General features: G+C 37.1%; 1 protein-coding gene across 1 annotated transcript; it reads right to left on the reverse strand.

Annotated features, from left to right (window-relative positions):
* Positions 1-345: 345 nt before the first annotated feature.
* On the reverse strand, positions 346-23741 carry dzank1 (double zinc ribbon and ankyrin repeat domains 1; the record flags this gene model as incomplete). Its single annotated transcript, XM_079808383.1, has 20 exons — positions 346-517; positions 598-672; positions 764-891; positions 5531-5614; positions 5714-5799; positions 7870-7960; positions 8057-8140; positions 8322-8425; positions 9407-9611; positions 9708-9863; positions 11762-11884; positions 11998-12090; positions 12179-12292; positions 12381-12498; positions 18842-18930; positions 19059-19162; positions 20011-20053; positions 20166-20280; positions 23400-23550; positions 23633-23741. The coding sequence occupies 20 exons, from the start codon at positions 23739-23741 to the stop codon at positions 346-348; spliced, it is 2244 nt and encodes a 747-aa protein (XP_079664509.1).
* Positions 23742-25082: the final 1341 nt, after the last annotated feature.

Here is a 25082-nt window from a genome sequence, read left to right on the forward strand (position 1 = left end):
GGTACTTGAAGAAGAGAAATGTTAATGCTAGAACTACTGAATAATGCATCTATTTAATCAATTCATTTATTGTTAACAGTGACAATCAGGAAATCACACGTTGACTCAAAACGATAAAATTACACCAAATATAATTAGAAATAAGAATTTTGCATCCATGATAAATGTTAGGTCCAAATGGCTGTAATAAGCAATCATTTTGTTTCAACCTGTCAGTTTTGCTGGTGAGATGTGTATCTTGACTTATTTTGGTTCAGGTGGAAATTTTGAAGGAGAAACTAAACAAATCTCCATGTACTGTATGTGGGTCTGATGAGATTTGGTTTGCGTGAGATGTGGATTGTCTCATGAGAACGTATCCAGTCCAGACACACTCCTGGCCTTGGTGTGGCGCTGTAGCAGACCCTGTCCCATGTGAGCGGCCATCAGAGAAACCACAGAGCTGCTTCCGGCGGCCACGGCAATGTCATATGGCGTCTGACCCCGATCGTTCTGCTTTCTGATACTTGCGTTACACCTATACAAGACCAAGATCTTTTTTAAAACAAGCCTTTGTAACTTTAACACCATTGGTGTTTGTGAAATTGTGAATCTCACCCCAGGAGTATCTCAACGCTCTTCACGCCTTCATTTCCCAGAGCTGCAGCCTCATGCAGGGCCGTGTTATTCAACCTGCGGCCCACACAGATGATAAAAATTGTCATTTGCCACAGATTATTACTGGACATATCAAAAGGTGCTTGAAGCTTGTTTTCAAACTCACGGTCCAGATGCTTGGTTAACGTCAGCTTCTCTCTGCACCAGCACAGGAATAACATCATGATGCCCGTTTAGAACTGCAGCAACCAGAGCAGGACGCCCATCACTTCCCAAACATGCTGGATCAGCACCCTGTAGAGACGCATCCTCATTTAAAGGCAGCCGCTATTTGCACAAAGTTTGAATAGCAATATATTCTGTTTACACTGTAAAAATAGCAGTATTTTCTTAGTAATAAGTGTAAATAGTTATTAGATGCTATTTATATTTACACATAGTGGCAGTTATTATTTGCAACTCAGTGTTGTTGTATATTAAATGGTATGCAATAATAGCATGGAGTGTAAATTATATTAATTAAAATTATTAAATGGATGCCCTCCCTACACCTAACCCTAACCGATAAACACTTTATTGTTAAACATGTTAGACACTTCATTTCCACTTTTCAAATATTTTCTTCATTTTTTTTATTGAAATAAATGGAAAAGGGAGTAGAGCGAGTTCGGCAAAACTCGGGTCGATTTGCGTCAACTTTCTGCCACGTGCCTTACCACTACACAATGCTGCTGTCAACAATCCAGCATCTTCCGTCATTTTGTCTGTCCCAACCACACGTCAGTGGGCGGAGTTATTGGCGGGCTATTTGCACTGAGTGTAAATAGACACTACGGCTGTGTCCGAAACCTGGAAAAATGCTGCCTTAGAGGACACATTTCAAGGTAGGAAGGCATCAAGGCACATCCGAATCTAATGTTAGCTTCACTTCCTGTCTCCTGAGAGACCTTCATCTGATCAATTTTTGTAGGCACTAGGCAGCACAGATGTATCCTTCGCTGCCTTTGATATCCCACAATCCTGTGCGTTCCATTCTGTGACAGTTGGGCTGGAAAAAAAAGACGGCGTCCAAAAGTTGCGTTTGCTGGTCAGTTTGTGTGTAAATGTACGTTTTTTTTTACCAACATTTTCCACTTCTGATGTCATTTCTAGCGAGAAATTACTAATGTAGTTACTAAATATTTGTTTAGTAATCACCAAAGCTCTCTCTATTTTGTTGTAGATCATTAAACTGTTACACTGCCTTAGAAGTCTGTCCGAAATCAGTTTAGTGAGGTGCCTTCATGCACAAACGCTGCCTTACAAGTCATTGTCTGATAAGGCAACGAGTCAGCTGCCTAGGTTTTCAGACGCAGCCTACGTCATTGAAAACACTCCTTTTACAAATTTAACACGTAAACAACAGCAACTTTTTTTTCTTAGAATTACTACAGTAGGTAGCCTATAGTCTATATGAGTTATACAGTTAGAATTGTGAGATATAAACTTGCAAATGCAAGAAAAAAAGTCAGAATTCTGAGATAAAATCCCCTCGCAATTCCAGTTTATACCTCACAATTCTGACTGTATAACCCACACGCAATTGCATATTTATTATATCTTGTAATTCAGACTTTATTTCTTGCAATTGCAAGTTTATTATTTAAAATTCCAGATTTTTGGGGGATTTCACCTAAACAACAGTAACTGTGACTGCACCTTAAAGGGTTAGTTCACCCAAAAATGAAAATTCTGTCATTAATTACTCACCATCATGTCGTTCGACACCCGTAAGACCTCCGTTCATCCTCGGAACACAAATGAAGATATTTTAGTTGAAATCCGATGGCTCCGAAAGGCCTCCATAAAAGGTACTAAAGACGTCGTTACAAAGTCCATCTCACAACAGTGCAGGTTCTACAATAACTTTATGAAGCGACGAGAATAGTTTTTGTGCGCAAAAAACCCTAAATAACGACTTATATAGTGATGACCAATTTAAAAATGCTGCATCATGAAGCTTTGAAGCGTTATGAATCATTGAGTCGGTTCAGCGGTTCGAATCGCCAAGTCACGTGATTTCAGCAGTTTAGCGGTTTGACTCGCTGATTCATAACGCTTCAAAGCTGTGTTTTGAAATCGGTCATCACTATATAAGTCGTTATTTAGGTTTTTTTGCACGCAAAAACAATTCTCATTGCTTCATAAAGTTATTGTAGAACCACTGTATTGAGATGGACTTTGTAACGACGTCTTAAGTACCTTTTATGGGTCTTGAGAGTGTAACGTGCATTGTGCCAATGGAGGCCTTTCTGAGCCATCGGATTTCAACTAAAACATCTTCATTTGTGTTCCGAAGATGAACAAAGGTCTTACGGGTAAGTAACTAATGACAGAAATAAAATTTTTGGGTGAACTAACCCTTTAAGGGCCAGCTTTAAGGGCCAGCTTTACAGCTAACAGGCCAATTAGCTTGAGAGCGCAATTCCATAAAAGTGCTGATGGGAGTGGAAATTTCTGCGCGTGATCTACTGACGACACAACAATAAAAGAACACAGATGCAGCCGGATCATTCCCATAATGACAAACGCAATCAATCAGTTGCTTTTTTTTGGGCGGTAAATAATGGCGCAAACACCAGTAAATTGACTAGTGCAAACCTTAATAAATCACTTTGCGTGATTCATTTATATACTCTCTTCATAAATTTTGCGTCTGAAAGGAAAACTCCTTCAAATGCATATGCAATAAGGTCAGCCGCAAAAATAACTCTGTCCATAGTGTTTTAACGCCAAATGAGGGTTTGCGCTGACGCAAGCTGTTAGTTAATCTGGCCCTAAGTCATCTGGGGCCCGTTTCAATAAGGAGGTTCAACCAACTCTGAGTTTAAACCTGAACTCTGAGTTGACTTACTCTGAGATGGGAAACTCTGAGTTTTGGGTTTCAGAACAGCTGAATTGAGGTAGTTCAATCAACTCTGAGTAGACTGACTCTGAGTTAAGCACATGCACTCCAACTATGAAAAGCCACGATCAATTGAGCTCAGAAATTACGATTCACCATGGCAACAGCACCCAACAAAAAGACGTCCGCATACTTCCGGGTCAATACATAAGTTTAATTCTTAATTATTTTAATTAAGTTTAATTTTCATGGTATCCAAAAGGCAAAAAAAGATTGTAGCAGCAGCTAAAAATGAAAAATAGAAACTTAATTCAATCAGGTAAAGCTTTAAGCATAAAATGTTCATGGTTGTAAGTTTAATGACTTTACAAACATTTGACATATTAAATAAATATCATTCAGTGTCCAATGTGCTGCAGCTTTTCCCACATAGACCCTTTTCACAGACTGTGATGACGGGTCATCAATATCTTAAATCCTGCAACTCTTTTTTTATTTTTTTATGTATGTACATTTATAACACTAATACTTTGTATTATATTACTTTTGCATCAAATTAGAAAAAACAAGTGACCGCTTCTGTGAGGGTGTTTCTAATAAAGCGTCTATGGTAGTGATGGTGAAAAATATCTTTCTCTCTTTTCACTTCCGTTATCAATCTCACTCTATTTTTTCCCTCTTTTTGAAAGTTGTGAAATCACTATTGTTGAGTTTTTCTTTTGCTATTTGAGCAAATGGGGACACAACTATATATTTAATGTATTCTCTCATTCACTGCTATAAAAGTTAACCCAACTATGATGACTTCAGCTTCAAAGAAACCCGGAAACGTGAAAAGGGTCTGCTCTTTACATAACATGAAATGTTCTCCACCTGTTATTATATTATTTTAAGTTATTATATTATTTATTAATTAGGGTAATGACATTAAGTATTTGTAGGAAATAAAGATGACCATAAAAATTGTAAATAAATGTATTTAACAGCTGTGGTGGTGGTTATGGCATATTTCTCGTACTACACTCTAAAAAAAAAAAGGTTCTATATGGCACCAAAAATGGTTCTTGGCTCGTAATCAGGGGAACCTTTTTTAGTGCTATATAGCACCAATTTTGGTGCTTCAGTGGTTCTTTGGTGGTTCTTCACTGGTTCTTTGACTAACGTGCTATATAGCACCTCTGAAGAACCACTGAAGAACCAATGAAGCACCAAAATTGGTGCTATATAGCACTAAAAAGGTTCCCCTATGATTTTGAGTCAAGAACCATTTTTGGTGCCATATAGAACCTTTTTTTTTTTAGAGTGTACCATCTGGCAGCAACCTTCCATCCCATACAGTAATCCGGGTTCAGAAAGTGTGATGATGGGAATATGAGTGTTAGATGCGTCCAACCACTGGAAATCCTAAAGGAAATTCTAATTATTAGGTTACTTCTAGGTTCATCAAGTGAACGTCAGGATCCTGTATAAAAGGACATGTCATTTTTGTCACTTTGACAGTGTCCTTATGATGAAAAAATGAGCAATGAATGAATGTTCCTGCACTGCAAAAAATGCTTTTCTTACTATGTATTTTTGTCAAGTGGCAGATAATTAAATTTGTATTAAGTAAACTTTGCTTACTTTAGATTTAGATTAAATGTATAATTTTTTGATATTTGTACTTGAAATACGATCAAAATACTCATTTGTGGCGTTTGAATGAATGAATTAAGTATTAAAACACCCCTGGTTTTTTAAAAAGGGGAGGAGACTGAAAGAAACTCTGGGTTTACCAAAGAAAACCTGCTCCTGACCAGGTTAGGTTCACAGAGTAAGTTACCCTGGTAACTGACTCTGAGTATAAGTTACCTCTCTTTTTGAAACGGGCTTGACTTACCCTGCTTTCTCAGGTTTGACATACCTCCGATTCTGAAACAGAAAACCCAGAGTATCCCTTATTTCAGGGTTAACATACTCAGAGTTTTCACTTAACCTCCTTTCTGAAACAGGCCCCTGATATGAACTCTGCTGTTGTTTGGAGTGCTGTAATTGGTTCTTTAGCCTCACCTCATCCAATAGCTGCTGCACCATTGAGATCCGGCCCCGCCCCTCAGGTCCCACCTCCTTAAGGAGAACACTGTCTTTAGACTCCTGAGAAAGACATTAACCATCCTGATTAAATCTTTATTTGTCTTAAAAACAAAAAGGGTTACGTCAGTGGATGTGTGTGTGTGTGTGTGTGATACTGACTGACTGCTTTTCTGTAGCATCTGAGGTCCCGATCTTTTTCTGCTTCTTTTTGTTGGTTGAGGATCCTGCTGTATTAATGTTACTCTCTGTACAAACAAAATATGACACAGGAAAATAGTCATAAACATCACTTTGATCATTTTCTATTAATTAATAAATAAGAAATCACGTATTAAGAAGTAGTAAGAGAAACATGGTAATTATAATTCATTATTAACTAATATTTTGACATGTATTATTTTACTACCATTGTTTATATAATCAAATGTAGCCTGGATGCCAGCCGAATTTAGCCCCGCCCACAAAATGTTTTGCTCGGGCAATTCGGTCTGGACTCGCTCCATAGAGGAGGAATTATGCCCGAACAGAAACTGTTCGGACCAATGAAATTGTCAGGGCGGGCTTTAGACGATGATGGACAGATGATCAACAGTAACGTAATCATCCACGTCATCAAAGGCGCTTGGGTTGAGTTTGTTCTAATCCTAAACGGAGAACTTGTTCGTATATGCATTCACCTTCACTATTTCTCTCAGAAACGATGATCGTGTTGGTAAGTACTCTGTGTATCCTTAAATTATTTTATTACTGGCAAAGATCGTTTACACTCATCTTTTTCTTGTAACGTTACTTAATCCAGCGTGCGTGCAGACAGGGTTGCCAAGTGTTTTTGCAATGTCGTGCACAATTGCTACTCAAAACTATAGTAAAAAATGGCGTTTGGTTGGCAAAATATGTTATTTTGGCAAGGTTGCCTGCTAAAATTCGCATTCCTGGGTTTATATAATCACATAATTGGGGTCGCTTCAACCCGCGGACATGGAGAAAAACACGGACTTGGTAACACAGTGCAGTTGAGTTCTGTTGACATTTGACAACTAACGTTACGCGTCGCTCCGTTGCTCTGATTGGTTGTGGGTCTATCCAATTGAGGTCTTTCCTGGCTCGGTTGAAACACGCCCCATAATCAAAGCTCAATGGAGCGGTACCAGACTCATATTCTGACTAGAATTGAGTATGGCCACGCCAGGCTAAATCAAATGATGATTAATAATAAACAAATCACTATTATTTAAAAGAATATGTATTATAATTAAAATGGTATTAATAATTAAAACTATTAATAGTGAAAACAATAAAGTTCTTTAGTGTTTCTTTTTATTTAAGTGTTATTTATTTCTTTAAAATAATTTGTATGTATTATTCATTTAAATTAATTACTAATATTAATAAAAAGTGTTAATAAGCAAGTTAAAAATAATATAACCAGTCAACAGTGTCCACAAGGAGTTTATACTAAATAATGAAATAAACATAACTAAAAATAAACATACTAAATTATTAATAAATATTTTTATTTTTTTATTTTATATTAATGAATATTATGATGAATACCTTATTATTATTATTATTATTATAAATAATATCACTAAATTATTAATAATCATTTAAAAATATATGTATTGTTTTAATCATTAAAATTGCATTCATAATTAAAAATATCAATAATAAAAACATGTCAGTTCTAAAGTAATAGGGGTCAATCTGTCCCACCAGGTAAATAGTTTAATGAACATATTAAAGTACTATTAAATATTACAAGGGCTAATATATTATTACTAATGTAAATTATTCTATTGTTACATTTAATTTTTATTTCACTACCCTCCTTCCTCTTAAATTTTTTTTTCTTTAATTTAAAAACGAAAAGTTGTTCCTTTGTGGGGGGTTTTCGCGTACAGATGACAACATAAAAAAAACAGTCAAAAAAAGCCCCATTCCCACGGATCCGCGAAAACAACTAAAAATGCTGCTTTATTCATGCCAGGCCAGTAGGTGGCGATGTGACTTTTGTAAAGAAACACTACACGTATATAGACTGAACATGCACATGCCATCACCGTTTTCACAAAATCACGTTTTTGTAGTTTACACAGAGACAATAACGTCTGAAAAAACTTAACTCTGAAACCTGTTTGCATTTTCAGACTCCCAAAACGCATTAAAAGCTTTCTGTTTCAGTTGAAAACGGTGCCTTAATTGACTTTTGATTGAAGCTTAGTAGGCAATAGAAAATATCACTAGATCAGTATAACAGCAGTAGAAGTCAATGTAAAGGCCCCATCATGACACAAAAACCAAACATGTGTTTGTACCCGGGCTGGCTGAATTCCTGCCTTCTGTCACAGCACTGAGGTTCTGACTCTCTGATGCCACAGATCGGCTCTGCTGTCCTGCAGAAGACGACTGGAAAAACACAACACAAATATGATCATACACGCTGAAAAACAAAGTTCAAGAGACTCTTCACTCAATATAAAAGCTCTCAGGAGTGTTTCTTACCCTGGATCCCTCCGGTGACGCACAGATGAAATTGATGCGCAGACTGACTTCATAGCTGTCCTCCTGAATAACAGCAGAGATCATCTAGAGAGCAGATTGACAAAAAAACACATGTTCAGGATATGCAAATACCAACTAATAACAATAATAATACAGAAATAAAACAATAAAAAAAGTATATAACATTAATAACAATAATGGTAGTATATACTGTAATTAAATCCATAAATTACTGGAATAAAAAATTAATATATAGTGTTCCTACTCTGCCCAGCCGAGGTTCTCCAATCAGAGCTCTGAACTCATTATTATTCTGAGTGTAACTGCGCAGATGAGTGCAGATGTGATCCAGCTGCTTCCTCCAGAACCCTGAATTATTCATACAATAAAAATGAATACAAAAGTCATGCGTATTTAGTCATGCATATTTTTCTTTAGTGACCCAGGACGTCATTCACTACCCTCCTTCCTCATTAATTTTTTTAACAATATAACAAGAACACAATAATGCAATTATAAAAGAATGCCTGTTTTCCCATTCATTTTTTTAAAAATTGTATAGGGTCGTTAACGACCCGCGGTGTGTAACAGTGTGCCAAAAAAGTAATATGGTACAGTTCGGAATTAGGGTACCATTCACAACTTCTGACAATGGAAACGGCAACAATTGCGTCCCGTACCGAACTGTACTGGTGGAAACGAGCCATTTGCAACAGTTGATTTTTTTACACAAAGGTTGGTTTCACACAGTCAATCTGTTTTGCAGTTCCTGACTGCTTGTGGCAGTTTTTAGGCTAAATAAACAAACCAAAAGTGTAAGCGTGGAAAAATGCAAATCCGAAGAATACAGATCACATTTATATTGAGTTCGCAAGAAGCTGCAGTTTCACAATACATGAATTACACCTACGAATAACAGTAAAATGCTGCACATATTTTTTTCTTACACTTGAAAGGCGATTTACACCTTTATAAAGCTTCTCTTGCACATGCAAATTTAATATAATTCAAATTTAATTTAATCAGAGGTGGACAGTAACTAAGTACATTGACTTGAGTACTGTACTTAAAGGTATAGTTCACCCAAAAATGAAAATTCTGTCATCATTAACTCACCCTCAGGTTGTTCCAAACCTGTAGATAGAGCAACCATTGACTACCATAGTATTTTTTCCCTACTATGGTAGTCAATGGTTGCTCTATCTGCTTGGTTACACACATTCTTCAAAATATCTTCTTTTGTGTTCAGCAGAAAAAAGAAACTCATAGAAGACCCGAATATGTAAGAATGATTGGTGAAAAATTCATGTATTAAAGGTTTTTAAAAAATCATATCGTAGAGTAGCCTACCGCGGCCTGGACTAATGGCAGTGAGGAGGGGCTTCCTGTCACTCATCTGTTCCTGTCTGCTAAGCTCCGCCTCCCTCTGTTGGCTCCGTTTTTTCAGCTCAGTGTTGGATGGGAAAAACAGACCCACTGTCTGCGTCTGTGCATCTGCACACATGCGCAAACCCGCAGCTGGAGGCACGGTTCTAGATTCAGGCACAGGAACTGCCTGCCAGGTGGCTGAGGACTATAAGAGAAAGAACGAGAGAGAGGATGATATAATACTGTAGTTTTTTATGAGCACCAAACGGGACGTGTACTGTACCTGATCAGCTTCCTGTGTGTCCTGTCCTTGGTTTACTTGTGAGGGCGTCCTGGGTGGGCCGTCCAGGAAGACACCACAGACACCACAGTAATTAGAATATGGATGGCTGCTAGCTCCACACTGAGAACACGTCACAGAGCTGGCTTTGTGGCCAGGCTGGGTGTATAAACACAAAACCACACAGCATTTTGTTTGTATAGTACAAACTTTGTTTAATATATACAATGATATGTTGATTAAAAAATCTCCATATTATAATTTACACTAAAACATTCTGTGAGAAAAGAGTTTGAAAAGGACATAAAGAACCCATGAAACTCTTCATGACGCAGTTACTTTCCAACGTTGATGTATTTAATATTGAAACAGGAAGTTGCGGCGACACATATCAAACGGCTCTAGATTAAAAACTATATTAAATCCCTGTAGTCTTAAGGTGCGATCACATCAGGGAAATTTCGGAAAAATGTAATGGGCAAAAAAAAGGTGTTTTCTATTGTCAATAGTGTAGCGAAGAATAAAGCACACCTACCACCCCAGTAAATACAGAATGTTCCCCTAACATTCCCACATGTTTCCCAATTGGAAACCAAATAAGAATGTTGCAGGGAGGTTTTTTTCTAACAACCTAAAGAGAACCTTCCCAGAACGTTCCCTGCAGGTAATTTTTAGGTTTTATTTTTATAACCATGTAAGCTTGTGCAATGACCAATTCAGAAACTGAATGCTGAAATGTGTAATTGTTCATAACTGTAAACTATATTTTGTAGAATTACTTAGTTTAATACAGCTTTCATTAAAATGTAGAAATTAGATCAATCAAAACACATTATAATAAGGGGATAAATCCAATTTTATAGCTAAAAATATTAAGCCAAGGCTGCGTGCCTCTGCATGTGCTTCACAAATAGTGATTTCAGAGAGATTTGACACATCTAACTGAAGAGACCATGATGTTCACCAAGTTTTTGTTTACTAACTAAAAGAAAGTAGAACATTCTAACATGTCCCTGCTCAATTCAGTGGTAAGGAATTAATGTTATCCTAGTTAAAGTAAAAAAAACTGTTTCTTAATTTTTAATGTCTATGAATAAATAAGTAAAGAGGTTAGGGGAACGTACGGGGAACATTCCGAGAATGTAATGGGAATATTCTGAAAAGGTTAGGGGAACGTTATCTGTTCTGAGAACCAGAAACTAACGTTCCCAGAATGTTCTGGGAACCAAAAATTGTTAGCTGAGACAGAAGACACTTTCAAACCAAGCAGCTTTCTGTTGGCCAACACAACAAATCCTTGTGACCAACTTGAACCCGTTGCAAAAACTGCATTGGGAAATCTTTCTTCAAATGTCTGGATTTCATCAGCAGCATTTACAGAACAATGGTAAATGTGACCGCACCTTTAAAGCCTGTTCACCCCAAGACAAATGTTTAGTATGAAGATTTTTCAGACCGATCATTCACTTGCATCAACGCAACGTTCTTTACGGAGAGGTTTTTCCAGCGATTATCAAATCGTGGGCTAAATTCTGAATAACATACCAGTCTATGGTGCGTTCGAGTCCTTAACTTGGAAGTTCGTATTTACAAGTAGGAAAGACGTAAAATTATGCCGTCAGTCATGAAACCACTTTCGTCAATGGTACGGGGCATTCTCATTCTAGAGAGTATTTGATTGGACAAAATTTTGCACACACCTCCAGGAACAAGATGAGACATCAATATGTACTTTTTAAATGTGTTAAATGTGCTAAAAGTGTTTTGTCAACTAGTTGAACACACTAGCATATTTACACCTACATCTATCCACCTTATTTTGCAGCACAGATGTAAGCTGTTTACTGTGAAAGTGCGAGACTTCCGATTCATTAGCCGCTATCGGTACAGTACATAGCTTCAAACCAGTATGCTTAGCTTATGCTTAGCCGATTGCAATATCAAGCAGCATTAAGAGCTGTTTTGTACAGCTAAAACTAACTGGAAGCGGATGACACCAGAAACCTTGCACATTGAATTGACAAATGGCCTCAAAAATGGGTCCTCAAGTTGGTCACCTTTGCACCACACCAGTCGCAGAATCGTGCATCCGAGTGGTTGACTCTATTGCACTTGGAGCAGGAGACCATTTTGCCCTGTGAACTGGGTACAGGTGCAGCTCTCTGTCCACTTAAAATGGGCTGTGGAATGATAAAGCACTATTATAACCACTGTATTGTCCTATCACAATCCTAGTAATGATTCAGCAGACTTCTGATTGGCTAACGAGATTGTGCTGATTTCTGGCTCTTACCGTGGTTTGCTGAAGCAGCTGGGATTCACAAGTGACACAATGTGTGATGTGAGATGGGTTTCCTGTCCCACACAAGCCACATATTAACTTATCCTAGAAAAATAGTGATATGATATACTGAATAGATTTAATTAATACATTTAATTGACTCAGGAGTGATCCACTACAGACAGACATTTACCTGTAGCCTCAGACTAGCCTGCGGCTGCAGTTGTTGAGCCAATGGAAACTCACACACCACACATGTAGCCGTATTTAGAGGCACCATGGTTTTACAGTGCACACATAGACCCATCTGTGAAAAAGAACAGCTCAAATTATTGGTAAATGAATACTGATTATCTGAATATCCCAGTATTGTGTAGTAACAAAGTACATATTACCTGTCCTCCTTCAGTAGGAGGGAGTCTTTGACCAGGTATTGGGGGTACTGGTGATCCACAGTGCAGACAGAATCGGGCAAAAGGGTCTGAAGGGCGATGATTCAGGCACTTTGGACATCTTCAAAAAGATATAATATATAATATACACACACTTAGTACATTTTTACTGTATTTTTTTTTATCAAAAAATACAGCCTAGGTGAGCATAAGACACTTCACAAACAAAACAAAAAACTTGTTATTTTGAGCTTGAAATTATATAATAATTAATACATGTATGTACTGTATGTAAAGTATGTATGTATGTAACGAGGCCAGCTAGTAAGAGCTGTGTGTGTAAATCTCACTCCCCTGGCCTTGTTAGTGCCCCTGCCTCCCATGCCGGAAACACAAATTCAAATCCCGCTTGGAGCATTGCGAGTAGAACTGGAGGAGTTATGCTGGTGCCATGACCCAGATGGGAGTCAGGTTTAGGGGGGTGAGTGTAACAGAGGCCAGCTAGTAAGAACTGTGTGTGTAAACCTCACTTCACTGGCCTCAAAAGGCGCGTCCTTGTTAGTACCCCTGCCTCTCATGCCGGAAACACCAGTTTGAATCCTTTTTGGAGTGGTGTGAGTAAAAACGGAGGAGTTATGTTGGTGCCATGACCCAGATGGGAGTGAGGTTTAGGGGGTGAGTGTAACAGAGGCCAGCTAGTAAGAGCTGTGTGTGTAAACCTTACTCCCCTAGCTTCAAGAGGTGCATTAGATTCTGAGGCCTCTAGCATCCTTGTTAGTGTGCCTGCCTCCCATGCTGGAAGCACCCGTTTGAATCCCGCTTGGAACGGTGCAAGTAGAACCGGAGGAGTTACATTGGTGCCGTGACCCAGGTGGGAGTGAAGTTTAGGGAGTGAGTATAACAGAGGCCAGCTAGTAAGAGCTGTGTGTGTAAACCTTACTCCCCTTTCTTCAAGAGGTGCATTAGATGCTGAGGCCTCTAGCATCTTTGTTAGTGTGCCTGCCTCCCATGCTAGAAACACCAGTTTGAATCCCGCTTGGAATGGTGCAAGTAAAACTGGAGGAGATGCGTTGGTGCCGTGACCCAGATGGGAGTGAGGTTTAGCAGGGTGAGTGTAACAGAGGCCAGCTAGTAAGAACTGTGTGTATAAATCTTACTCGCCTGGCCTCAAGAGGTGCACTATAGGCTGCAGTCTTCAGCATCCCTGTTAGCGCATCTGCCTCCCATGCCTGAAACGCTGGTTCGAATTGAATCCCACTCGGTGTGGTACGAGTAAAACCAGAGGGGTTACTGATATATTAACAATTCAATAATTTCATGCTCAAAATAACATCTCTCGCTCTCTGTGGAGAGGTTGGCGAGCGAGAGACGTGGGAGCAGCGAGCGAGACCGGTGCGTGATTGAGAATGAGAATCGAGTCCTCTCATGAGGGAGCCTGGAGGCATATAAGGACTAGCAACACCAGTGAAGGACGAGAGAGGACCAGGCCTGGAACTTACGTTGTGTTTCGTTTATGTTTTGTTATGTGTGTGCGTGGCAGTTATCCGTGAAGGGCTGCCGCATTTAGAGCCGTCCTAGAGGGGCCGGAAGAGTCGCTAGCGTTCGCCGTCCACGATGTTGGGGAGGTGCAGGGAGCATGGGACTCGCTGCCGGCTGCCATTAACAGGAGGATCCACTGCCGGCCGCCAAGGGGCGGAGGAGGATCGAGCTGTCCACCGAGCGTCCAGTACCATCCCATGGTACCGCGAGGAAGACCGAGTGGCAGTGTATCAGGGAACCGGTCCACGTTTTTTTTTTTTTCTCTCGTTCACGAGTGAAGGACGAGAGAGGTGAAGATCGAAATTTTATTGTTTAATGTTATTTTTATTTAGTATTATTATGTTTTATTATTTTTCATAATTATTTGTATAATGTACAATGTAAAGTCAGACTGTGTTGAACATTGTGTCCCAAGGAGAGACTTGGATGAGCTATATTTGTTACAGGAATGTGTATACTTATAGAACATGTTTCCACTGATGCACACAGTAGCATGCATCTGTTCTATGATGTATTGTAAACTGATTCTTTATAAGGAAAGTGGATTGTGCAACTGATGTAAGCATGATGTATACGCTCTATTTTAAACATAGGACGCATGTTTCTCTTCCTTCTATGGAAGTCTCTTCCTAGTGAGATCCTCTGTTATTAGTATATATAATATTCAAATTGAGTGTCCAGCCTCAGAGACGAGACGAGGAGACGAGACTCAGAGGAGAGACGAGATGAGATGAGAGATGGACGAGGGACGAAGAGAGGATGAAGAAGGGAGAGGGGAGAGAAATGGAGGAATGGAGAAACATACAGCTGGCATGAGACAATAACTTTTTAATGTCTCAACTATGTCTGATATATAAAATAATAAAAAGAGATCTCTTGGCAAATTACTGGTATCCGGTCCTGTGATTCGATCATAACGGGGACAAAAGCTGAATTTTCAGATCTACAATTGGCGTCACACGAACAGGATCTGCATTTCAGGCATTTATCATCAGGTAAGACATTTTCTTTTTCTTAAAGATTCTAAGTCTGCCTGATGATATATAAACTGTTGAGACAGTGACTGAAACTGCTAAAAAGAACTGTGTTATTTTGAAATACCAGTTTTGTTGCCAATGAATATGTGTCAGACATAGTTACATTTTAAGTAATTTAATTTGATGTGATTTATTTAAGTTATTCTGATCAGCATTCTGACCTCCAAAATATTGAATGAAGCTGGGTTAAAAGTGGATTCTTTTGTGCAAAAGACCATTTTGTCAAATTTTCGGGAGATTAATCCGTAATGCGATTTAGCAATTAGTTCGTTGTGACTGTAAGGTGGTCGGAACACGGCGAGACTGCAGTTTTGTTTTATTTTTAAATTTTGTTATTTTTGGGCAGAGAAAATCTCTAATGTGTCCTTCGGGCCTTAGAACCGTGCTTAGAAGAAGTACGGGGAATTGCAACGAACTGTGAGATTAAAGCGGTTTAAAGTGGCGGGTCTGCGCTAAAGGTTGCGCAGCTTTAGAAAGCCCTAAAACGTTTAAACACGCTAAAGGTATAAGGCGCCTTTATGAATAAAAGTGGCTAGAATCGTTGGCCTTCTGATTTTGACAGTAAAGCTGTTCAATATTTGGGGATGAGACTGATCTGAGTTCAACTGAAAAGAAAAATGAAAAGAAAAAAAAAGAGAAAAAATGTATTTGAGTTAAACTGAATTTAAAAGTAAAATACAATTGAAAATATATGAGTTAACTTTTAACTGTTTCTTTTTCCTTTCCTCGAGTTTCTCAAGTGTTCATAAGGGAGAGCAGCCCCTCCCTTTGGAATTCACCCTATACCCTTCTCTCTCTCTCTCTCTCTCTCTCTCTACACACACACACACACATACTTATAAATAGATAGCCTGCTGTTTCTCTAGTTCACATAGAGAAATATACAAATTATTTTCAAAATGGCTGCAAACAAAGAAAGCATTTGCAAGATACATTTCTAGATGAGATCAAATGACAGAAATGTCTGGTGTTAATATATATATATATATATAAAATATATTTTAAAAAAAAGAAAAAAAAAAAGGAAAAAGAGAAAAACAAATATAAACAAAGATGCAATCGAAAATATTAAGCCAGAGTAAAAAATTGTAGTATGAAACTATGTTAAAAGTTTATGAAAATGCAGTCCTGGGGCATTGTGGACTTTGCCTCAGTGGGTTCTCTCTCATTCATAGACAGCTGAATGCTATTTGAGCCTGTGCTATGAGTGATACGTTATTTATAGTAAAGCACAGTGTTTCAGTTGGAAATCATAGACACAGAGATGTTAAAGAAATAATACTAGGCAATTAGTAATTAAATGTTTCAAGCAAAACTCATTCACTCAATCTTTTAAATGAATACAGACCTTAAATGATATAAGTGATCATTTTGGATTAGTTACTCTATGACCAGTAACTTCTTTGTCTCATCTTTGTCTTCACCATGTACAGGGCCGATGGCTCCGGTTACAGATTTACATTTACATTTACATTTATGCATTTGGCAGACGCTTTTATCCAAAGCGACTTACATTGCATTCAAGGTACACATTTTACATTTTGTCAATTCTGTCAATTCTTGCTTTCCCTGGGAATCGAACCCATGACCTTGGCATTGCTAGCGCCATGCTCTACTGTTTGAGCTATAGGAAAGCCTACAGATGAAGCAGAACTTTACTTTGAACGGATTTTAGTAATAACTAATTGATTTAAGTTATTAATAGTGCTGTTATTAATCTGTCTCCATGTTTTGAAACTATTAGGCATTCCAAATGGTTCTGATGGCTCTTGAATGCAATTCCTTGATTCTGTTGAAGAAAATGCCTGTCAAAGGTTTCGTATTGGAAAGAGTGGTTACCAGTGAGCATGAGGTGATTTCTCAATGACGGATAAGATCCTCTATGGCCAAAAAAGGGGACAATCTAAGGCAGAGATTTTACCGCCGCTACTGGGCATCTCCTGAAGGGAGGTGTGATTGTGAGATGTGTATGAGAGTGAGAAGATGTTTGTAAGGCCAACAGCATCATTGAAGGGAGAGCTGTGAGAAGTTACAGTAGTCTGCCCTAGAAATGGGAACTCCTCCATACCAGATTACCAGCAACCACATTCCTTGGATGGTGTGACTATGCCAGGGGGACACCCTGGGAAAGATGATCATTCATAAAGAGATAAGGGGAATGGGTTTTCAAGAACCAGCTGAGACCATGAGGGATTGTAATTCATTCCTGTGGAGACCATAACAGAAAAGCTTCTTCATTTATATTAGGAACATGAAGTTGGTTGCCTTACGTGCAATTATTGTTTAGAAGTTTCATATTCAGGTGAATCTCTGAAAGTGTGATATTGAACTAACATGTCTCTATCATAGTTTTCATTCCTGTAAATCATTAAGACATGACAGGATAATTCCAAGACATGGTGGTGGTTAAAGATGAAGACTGCTTTTGCTGATTTAAGAGAAGTTCTGGATAAAAAAGGTTAAGTGAATTTAACATATTTAACTAAAGAAAACCTTAGCAAGATCTTAGCATAAGTTATTTTAGATTGTTGGAATCATTCCAATACAAAACAACTGAGTTGACTTTTCTACACAAATGAATAATGAACAGACATGTTTCGAGACATGCTTTGATAAGAGGTGAAGATAGATTTTACACTTACAAAACACAACTGACAAACAATCAACACCTGCTTACTGATTTACAACCCCAAAGGATAGGATTCTTTGATGTCAACGTTTCTTTTAGTTTGTTATTTTGAACCAGGAACTGAAGGAATTCAGGTATATTTACTGAAAAGTTCAGGTACTGGCGAAGATTTTTTTAATGTTTCCTTTCTTAGATGTATGGGGTACATTTTAAATGCATACACATAGATGATAAAAGACACATAGTATGCGGGGACATATCATGGGTTTGGGTTATTTGTTTTGTTTGTTTTCTGTTTGTTGTTTTTCTTTCTTTTGCCTTTCCTTTTCTTCACTATTGCTCCACTAGATGGCCACTGGAGGGGTAAAGGTGTGGAACTGACTGTCGTAGTTCCAGAGGAGGGACTGAAGATCGAAATTTTATTGTTTAATGTTATTTTTATTTAGTATTATTATGTTTTATTATTTTTCATAATTATTTGTATAATGTACAATGTAAAGTCAGACTGTGTTGAACATTGTGTCCCAAGGAGAGACTTGGATGAGCTATATTTGTTACAGGAATGTGTATACTTATAGAACATGTTTCCACTGATGCACACAGTAGCATGCATCTGTTCTATGATGTATTGTAAACTGATTCTTTATAAGGAAAGTGGATTGTGCAACTGATGTAAGCATGATGTATACGCTCTATTTTAAACATAGGACGCATGTTTCTCTTCCTTCTATGGAAGTCTCTTCCTAGTGAGATCCTCTGTTATTAGTATATATAATATTCAAATTGAGTGTCCAGCCTCAGAGACGAGACGAGGAGACGAGACTCAGAGGAGAGACGAGATGAGATGAGAGATGGACGAGGGACGAAGAGAGGATGAAGAAGGGAGAGGGGAGAGAAATGGAGGAATGGAGAAACATACAGCTGGCATGAGACAATAACTTTTTAATGTCTCAACTATGTCTGATATATAAAATAATAAAAAGAGATCTCTTGGCAAATTACTGGTATCCGGTCCTGTGATTCGATCATAACGGGGACAAAAGCTGAATTTTCAGATCTACAGAGGACCAGGCCTGGACTTTACGTTGTGTTTTGTTTTACGTTTTGTTATGTGTGTGTGTGCGCGGCAGTCGTACATGAGGGGCTGCCGCTTTAACTTTCAGTTTGTTCAAACTAGAGAAACTTGTTGCTAGAGAAGTCTAAATGTTCCCCGGTTCCCGCCTCCTTCTTCCCATTACAACAAACTGTGTTACACTCACCTAAGGAAATCTGTCTCTCTCTGGATCCGTGATATCTGAGTGCTTGTCAAGTTTCTTAAGGGACTTTCCACAACATCTGCACCCTGGTTCTGGTGGGATTGAGAATGATAACGTTAAACAGGATGTGCTCTGTTTCTGTTTTCTACTTGAGATGAGAGTGATCACCATTTTAGTGAGGGTTGTTGGAGAGTATTTTGTGTATGTTGTAAACCTTTACTTGTGTGTTTTCAACTGTCAGCCGTGCAGATGAACCGGGGCCGAGACGCTGTGAGAGGAATCGAGGGCCTTTCAGAGCTCTGCGAGATTCACTACCAGGAATATCTGACATAAAATAATGAAAAAACAGCACAAGAAAGTCACGTAACTGAGTACAAATTCTGAGATTAGCAAAGATTCTTTTTTTCAGATCAGATCTTATTTCCCCCCCAAAATCAAGAGAAAAGTCAAAATTATATTTCATATAAAGAAAATATAGAAGCCTATATTTAAGGGGTTTTTTTTGCATTGTGACCGTTTTCATGTCAATTCATGACATTATGCATTAAAACCCTCTTGCCCAAATAGCCTACTGAGTTATTTTGTATTAATCATTTTTATATAAAAAATACTAATCATTACGGTAAAGAGAATAATATTATTCACATTACTGTAATGCAGAAAAAAAACTATATTAATATTTTTGAAACAATAATGAATAATAAAAAATAATTTATATACTGTATATACACACACACACACACACACACACACACACACACACACACACACACATATATATATATATATATATATATATATATATATATATATATATATATATATATATATATATATATATATATATATATATATATATATATATATATATATATATATATATATATATATATATATACTGTACATAATGTAAAAACTATTTTGGTAATATTATGGTAATATTTTTGGTATTAGTGTAATATTTGTTGCACTGAACTTATTTTATCCTGATTCATATTTTTTTTTTTACAGTGAGATATTTTCATGATTCAGTGTTTCTTTTTTCAGAAATGTCAGAATTAAAAAATTGTAAGGGCTTGTTTGACAACATTTTGTTTATGCAAAATATTTTTTTCTAATTTGTGTGTGTTTATTTGTGACAAATGCACACTGACAAGAACCAAATTATTTACCTAAGTATTTAATAGAGGAAACGCCAGCTCCATTTTCGCTCCCCTTCAAATTCTTTAATGAATCCTGTTCAACATAAAGTAATGTTTAATACATATTCTTAAATACATGAACTCTTACTACGGGGGGGGAAATCCATAATGGGTTCAAAACTGACATCCTTGCCATTGATCTTCAAAGAGTCATCCTCCTGGTCCGTAGTCAGATCCTCATCTGAAGTAGGCGGCTCCACTATGAAAACCTTGGTGACGACAGCACTCTGTCGGCCATCTCTGCATTACATTACAAATGGTCTTTATTTGGGTCAATTTGAAGTACAATTTGTTGCTGCGTGTTTACCCAACTGGGCATTTTTCACTTTTAGAAAATAACCTCTCTTTTAACACTCTCACTAGTTGATTTAATTAGTCTACTAACAAAGGACATGCATCAAATGAGAATTCTGTGATTCTTATTAAATTTTTCTGAATATTTCCTATTTCTGAATAGATGGGAGGGCAAAAATATATTTCAATGCTTTTGCATTCTCTCACAAAAGTTTTGTTCCCCCGAAAAAGTTTGTTTTTGTTTGCGAATAACTCTAAAGTTTTGCGAGCAAAAGCAAAGTTTCTTGCGGGAACATTTACGAGAGAATGGAAAAGAATTAACATATATTTTTTCCCATCACCCTGTCCCTTTAGGGGCTCCATACTAGGGACATGAGATAGTAAAAAAAATTAGATGGGAAGAAATTTTTTTTTTAAATTGTTTTGCATTTCGTAGAAAAACTTTATTTTAATAAAATAAGATGAAGTGGAAGGAATTTTCAGTGTAATGCAATACTTTTGTGAGGTAACGCAATACTTTTTCTAGAATATGCAATACTTTTGTGAGGTAACGAATTACTTTTGCTAGAGAATTAAATACTTTTGTGAGGTAACGCAATACTTTTGCATTAGAATTAAATACTTTTGTGAGGTAACGCAATACTTTTCTGAAGTAACTAAATACTTTTGCTAGAGAATTAAATACTTTTGTGAGGTAACGCAATACTTTTGCTGGAGAATTAAATACTTTTGTGAGGTAAAGCAATACTTTTGCTATTGAATTAAATACTTTTGTGAGGTAACGCAATACTTTTTCTAGAATATGCAATACTTCTGTGAGGTAACAAAATACTTTTGCTAGAATATGCAATACTTCTGTGAGGTAACGAAATACTTTTGCTAGAATATGCAATACTTCTGTGAGGTAACAAGATACTTTTGTGAGGTAACGCAATACTTTTTCTAGAATATGCAATACTTTTGTGAGGTAACGAAATACTTTTGCTAGAGAATGAAATACTCTTGTGAGGTAACACAACACTTTTGTGAGACAACGCAATACTTTTGCTGGAGAATTAAATACTTTTGTGAGGTAACGCAATACTTTTGCATTAGAATTAAATACTTTTGTGAGGTAACGCAATACTTTTCTGAGGTAACTAAATACTTTTGCTAGAGAATTAAATACTTTTGTGAGGTAACGCAATACTTTTGCTGGAGAATTAAATACTTTTGTGAGGAAAAGCAATACTTTTGCTATAGAATTAAATACTTTTGTGAGGTAACGCAACACTTTTTTGAGTTAATGCAATACTTTTGTGAGGTAACGCAATACTTTTGCTGGAGAATTAAATACTTTTGTGAGGAAAAGCAATACTTTTGCTATAGAATTAAATACTTTTGTGAGATAACGCAACACTTTTGTGAGGTAATGCAATACTTTTGTGAGGTAACGCAATACTTTTGCTAGAAAATGTTATACTTTTGTGAGGTAACGCAACACTTTTGTGAGGTAACGCAATACTTTTGCTGGAGAATTAAATACTTTTTTGAGGTAACGCATTACTTTTGCTAGAGAATTAAATACTTTTGTGAGGTAGCGCAACAGTTGTGAGGTAACGAAATACTTTTGCTAGAGTATGCAATACTTTTGTGAGGTAATGCAATACTTGTGTGAGGTAACGCAATACTTTTTCTAGAATATGCAATACATTTGTGAGGTAACGCAATACTTTTTCTAGAATATGCAATACATTTGTGAGGTAACGCAATACTTTTGCTAGAGAATTAAATACTTTTGTGAGGTAAAGCAATACTTTTGCTAGAGAATTAAATACTTTTGTGAGGTAACGCAACACTTGTGAGGTAACGCAATACTTTGCTGGAGAATTAAATACTTTTGTGAGGTAAAGCAATACTTTTGCTAGAGAATTAAATACTTTTGTGAGGTAACGTAATACTTGTGTGAGGTAACAATACTTTTGCTAGAGTATGCAATACTTTTGCTAGAGTATGCAATACTTTTGCTAGAGTATGCAATACTTTTGTGAGGTAACGCAATACTTTTGTGAGGTAGCGCAATACTTTTGTAAGGTAACGCAACACTTTTGTGAGGTAATGTAATATTTTTGTGAGGTAACGCAACACTTTTGTGAGGTAACGCAATACTTTTGTGAGGTAACGCAATACTTCTGCTAGAGTATGTAATACTTTTGTGAGGTAATGCAACACTTTTGTGAGGTAATGCAATATTTTTGTGAGGTAACGCAACACTTTTGTGAGGTAATGCAATACTTTTGTGAGGTAACGCAATACTTTTGTGAGATAGCACAATACTTTTGCTCGAGTATGCAATACTTTTGTGAGGTAGTGCAATACTTTTGTGAGGTATAACGCAATACTTTTGCTAGAGTATGCAATACTTTTGTGAGGTAATGTGATACTTGTGTGAGGTAACAATACTTTTGCTAGAGTATGCAATACCTTTGTGAGGTAATGAATGCACAGTTTGTCAGGGGAATGTAATATTTTGAAAGAGGACTCAAATATTTTGTGAACAAATGCAAATTTTGTCAGGGGAATGCAATACTTTTCTAGATGCAAAATTTCTCTAGAAAACGCAAAAACTTTTCTGAGGTAACGTAAACATTTTGCGAGCGAGCACAAAATTTGTCGGGGAACGCAATATTTTTGAAAGGGAACTCAAATATTTTGTGAGCGAATGCAAAGTTTGTCAGGGGAACGCATTTGCGAGAGAGCGCAAAAGTTTTGTGAGCCAATGCAAAATCATTAAAATATAATTTTCTTGCCAACTCATCTTTTCTTCCTCAATGTCCTCTTATTTGCTCCGTTTTGGGCAATAAATAAAGACATTCAAAGCATTAGAAAAGTAGTAAAAATAATAATGAATGCATGGTAACAAAAGAAAAATAAGGAGACGTTACAAGACAGTTTTAATGTAATGTACAGAATATAACAAAAATAACTATCTTAGTTTTAATCAACCCCTGGCCCCGGGACATAATAGTGCCCTTATTTGAAGAAACACCCAGCCAAGTTATAAACATACCATAAAATGTACCTACGTGGTGACAGCCATGGCTCTCACAGACACTTTTCCCACCGGTAAGTGAATAGGTTCAGTAAATTTAAGAGTGCTGCCACCAGAGCCTAGCCTCTTCATCGCCTCCGGCTTACTGCCGTCCAGTGTGTACAACACACTCACATCAGAGGATTCTGGAATATATATGTAATGAATCACATGAAGATCAACAAGCAAGAAACAAGGCAAGCTTGTGTTAAAACCGCCCTGACTCACCGGATTTGATCTCAACAGGAGTGCAGGAGTCAATCTCATTCTTGCCTTTACCCGGAGGAGGCATGCGAATGGGAATTATTTGAGGTGCTGCCACTGAACCTGCTGTCATGTTTGCACTCTTGAACCTGCAATATAGGAAATAAAATACATTTGTGGATGGGACAAAGAAATCGCATAGCCTACAGATATGTTTAATTCAGTACATGCATAAAAGGTGAAGTACATAGGCTGTAGAAAATATGAGATAATGTCCTGACTTGTGTATTTTAAAGTAGAACGGACCTGTAAAAAAATTGAACCATAAACGAAATGAACGTTTCGAAAATACTCGCAGCGCAAAGCTGTATCTAACGACGCTATAATGATACATTAAACGCAGGACGAGCTGTTGTTGAGTCTTCACGTATCCCATAGCAACTGAGTAGCCTGGTACGCATGCGTACCCCAATTCCACCCCACCCTCAAATTTAAAGGGATTCGTTCAAAAATGAATGATGTCAATATTTTCACCATTTTCACCAAAGCGGAGTTTCACTCAGCACGTGTTACAGTTCATTTACTGTACACAACACTCCTCAGATACTGAACTTCTTGATTCAAAAGTGTGTATTTCTTTTGGATAGAGAGACATTTGGATCAGACAGTTTACACAAATTTCTTCAGTGTCTAATATGTCAGGAGGGTTTTTTTTTTAACTGAAGTCCAAGGACCCCCAGGGGGCCACAGGGAAGTGTTAGGAGGCCCTAAAACAGTGTAAATAGATGATGAAAAAAAAGATAAAATAAATACATAACAAAATTAAAATAAATTGCAAAATGATGAAAAAACCCAGTTAAATATAAATAAATAGGCTGAATAATAAAATGTGATATTAATAAATTAATAAAATAAATAACAGAACATATATTAAAATGAACAAATATTATATATATACAGCCAAAATGTATTAAGACACCTTCAACATTTTCTCACATTATCACAGTTTATTCGCTCTAGTTAAAAAAAATGGTCATAAAATATGACAAGAGTAAAACTGTGTCAGAACAAATTTTGATAATGTCAGATAACTTTGATAGACCAATCAGCTGTCGGCTGTTAAATTTAAGTGCACAATTAGATAATATCAATTTAGGTCAAGTAATGACCAAGCAATGCTTCATTTTGTTCAGTCTGTGGTGTAAAAGGTCACATTTTAGCAATTAAAGAAAAAACACTTAAGCAAAACATGGTCAGGTCAAAGTATCTGAATAATTTTGGTACCAAATTTGTATCAATTTTACTGGTAGTCCATTGTATGAAGGATTTTTGGGTATAATATATCACAGTTTACTTTATTTTGCTATCCTCACTTACATAAATGAACTATAGTGTCCTGCACATTATTAAAAAATTATATCTGGTGTCTGAATAATTTTTGGTTTGACTGTATAGCACTAATAGCCTATAGATA

This window comes from Gobio gobio (genome assembly GCF_949357685.1).
Source record: "Gobio gobio genome assembly, chromosome: 24".
NCBI classification, from domain to species: Eukaryota; Metazoa; Chordata; class Actinopteri; order Cypriniformes; family Gobionidae; genus Gobio; species Gobio gobio.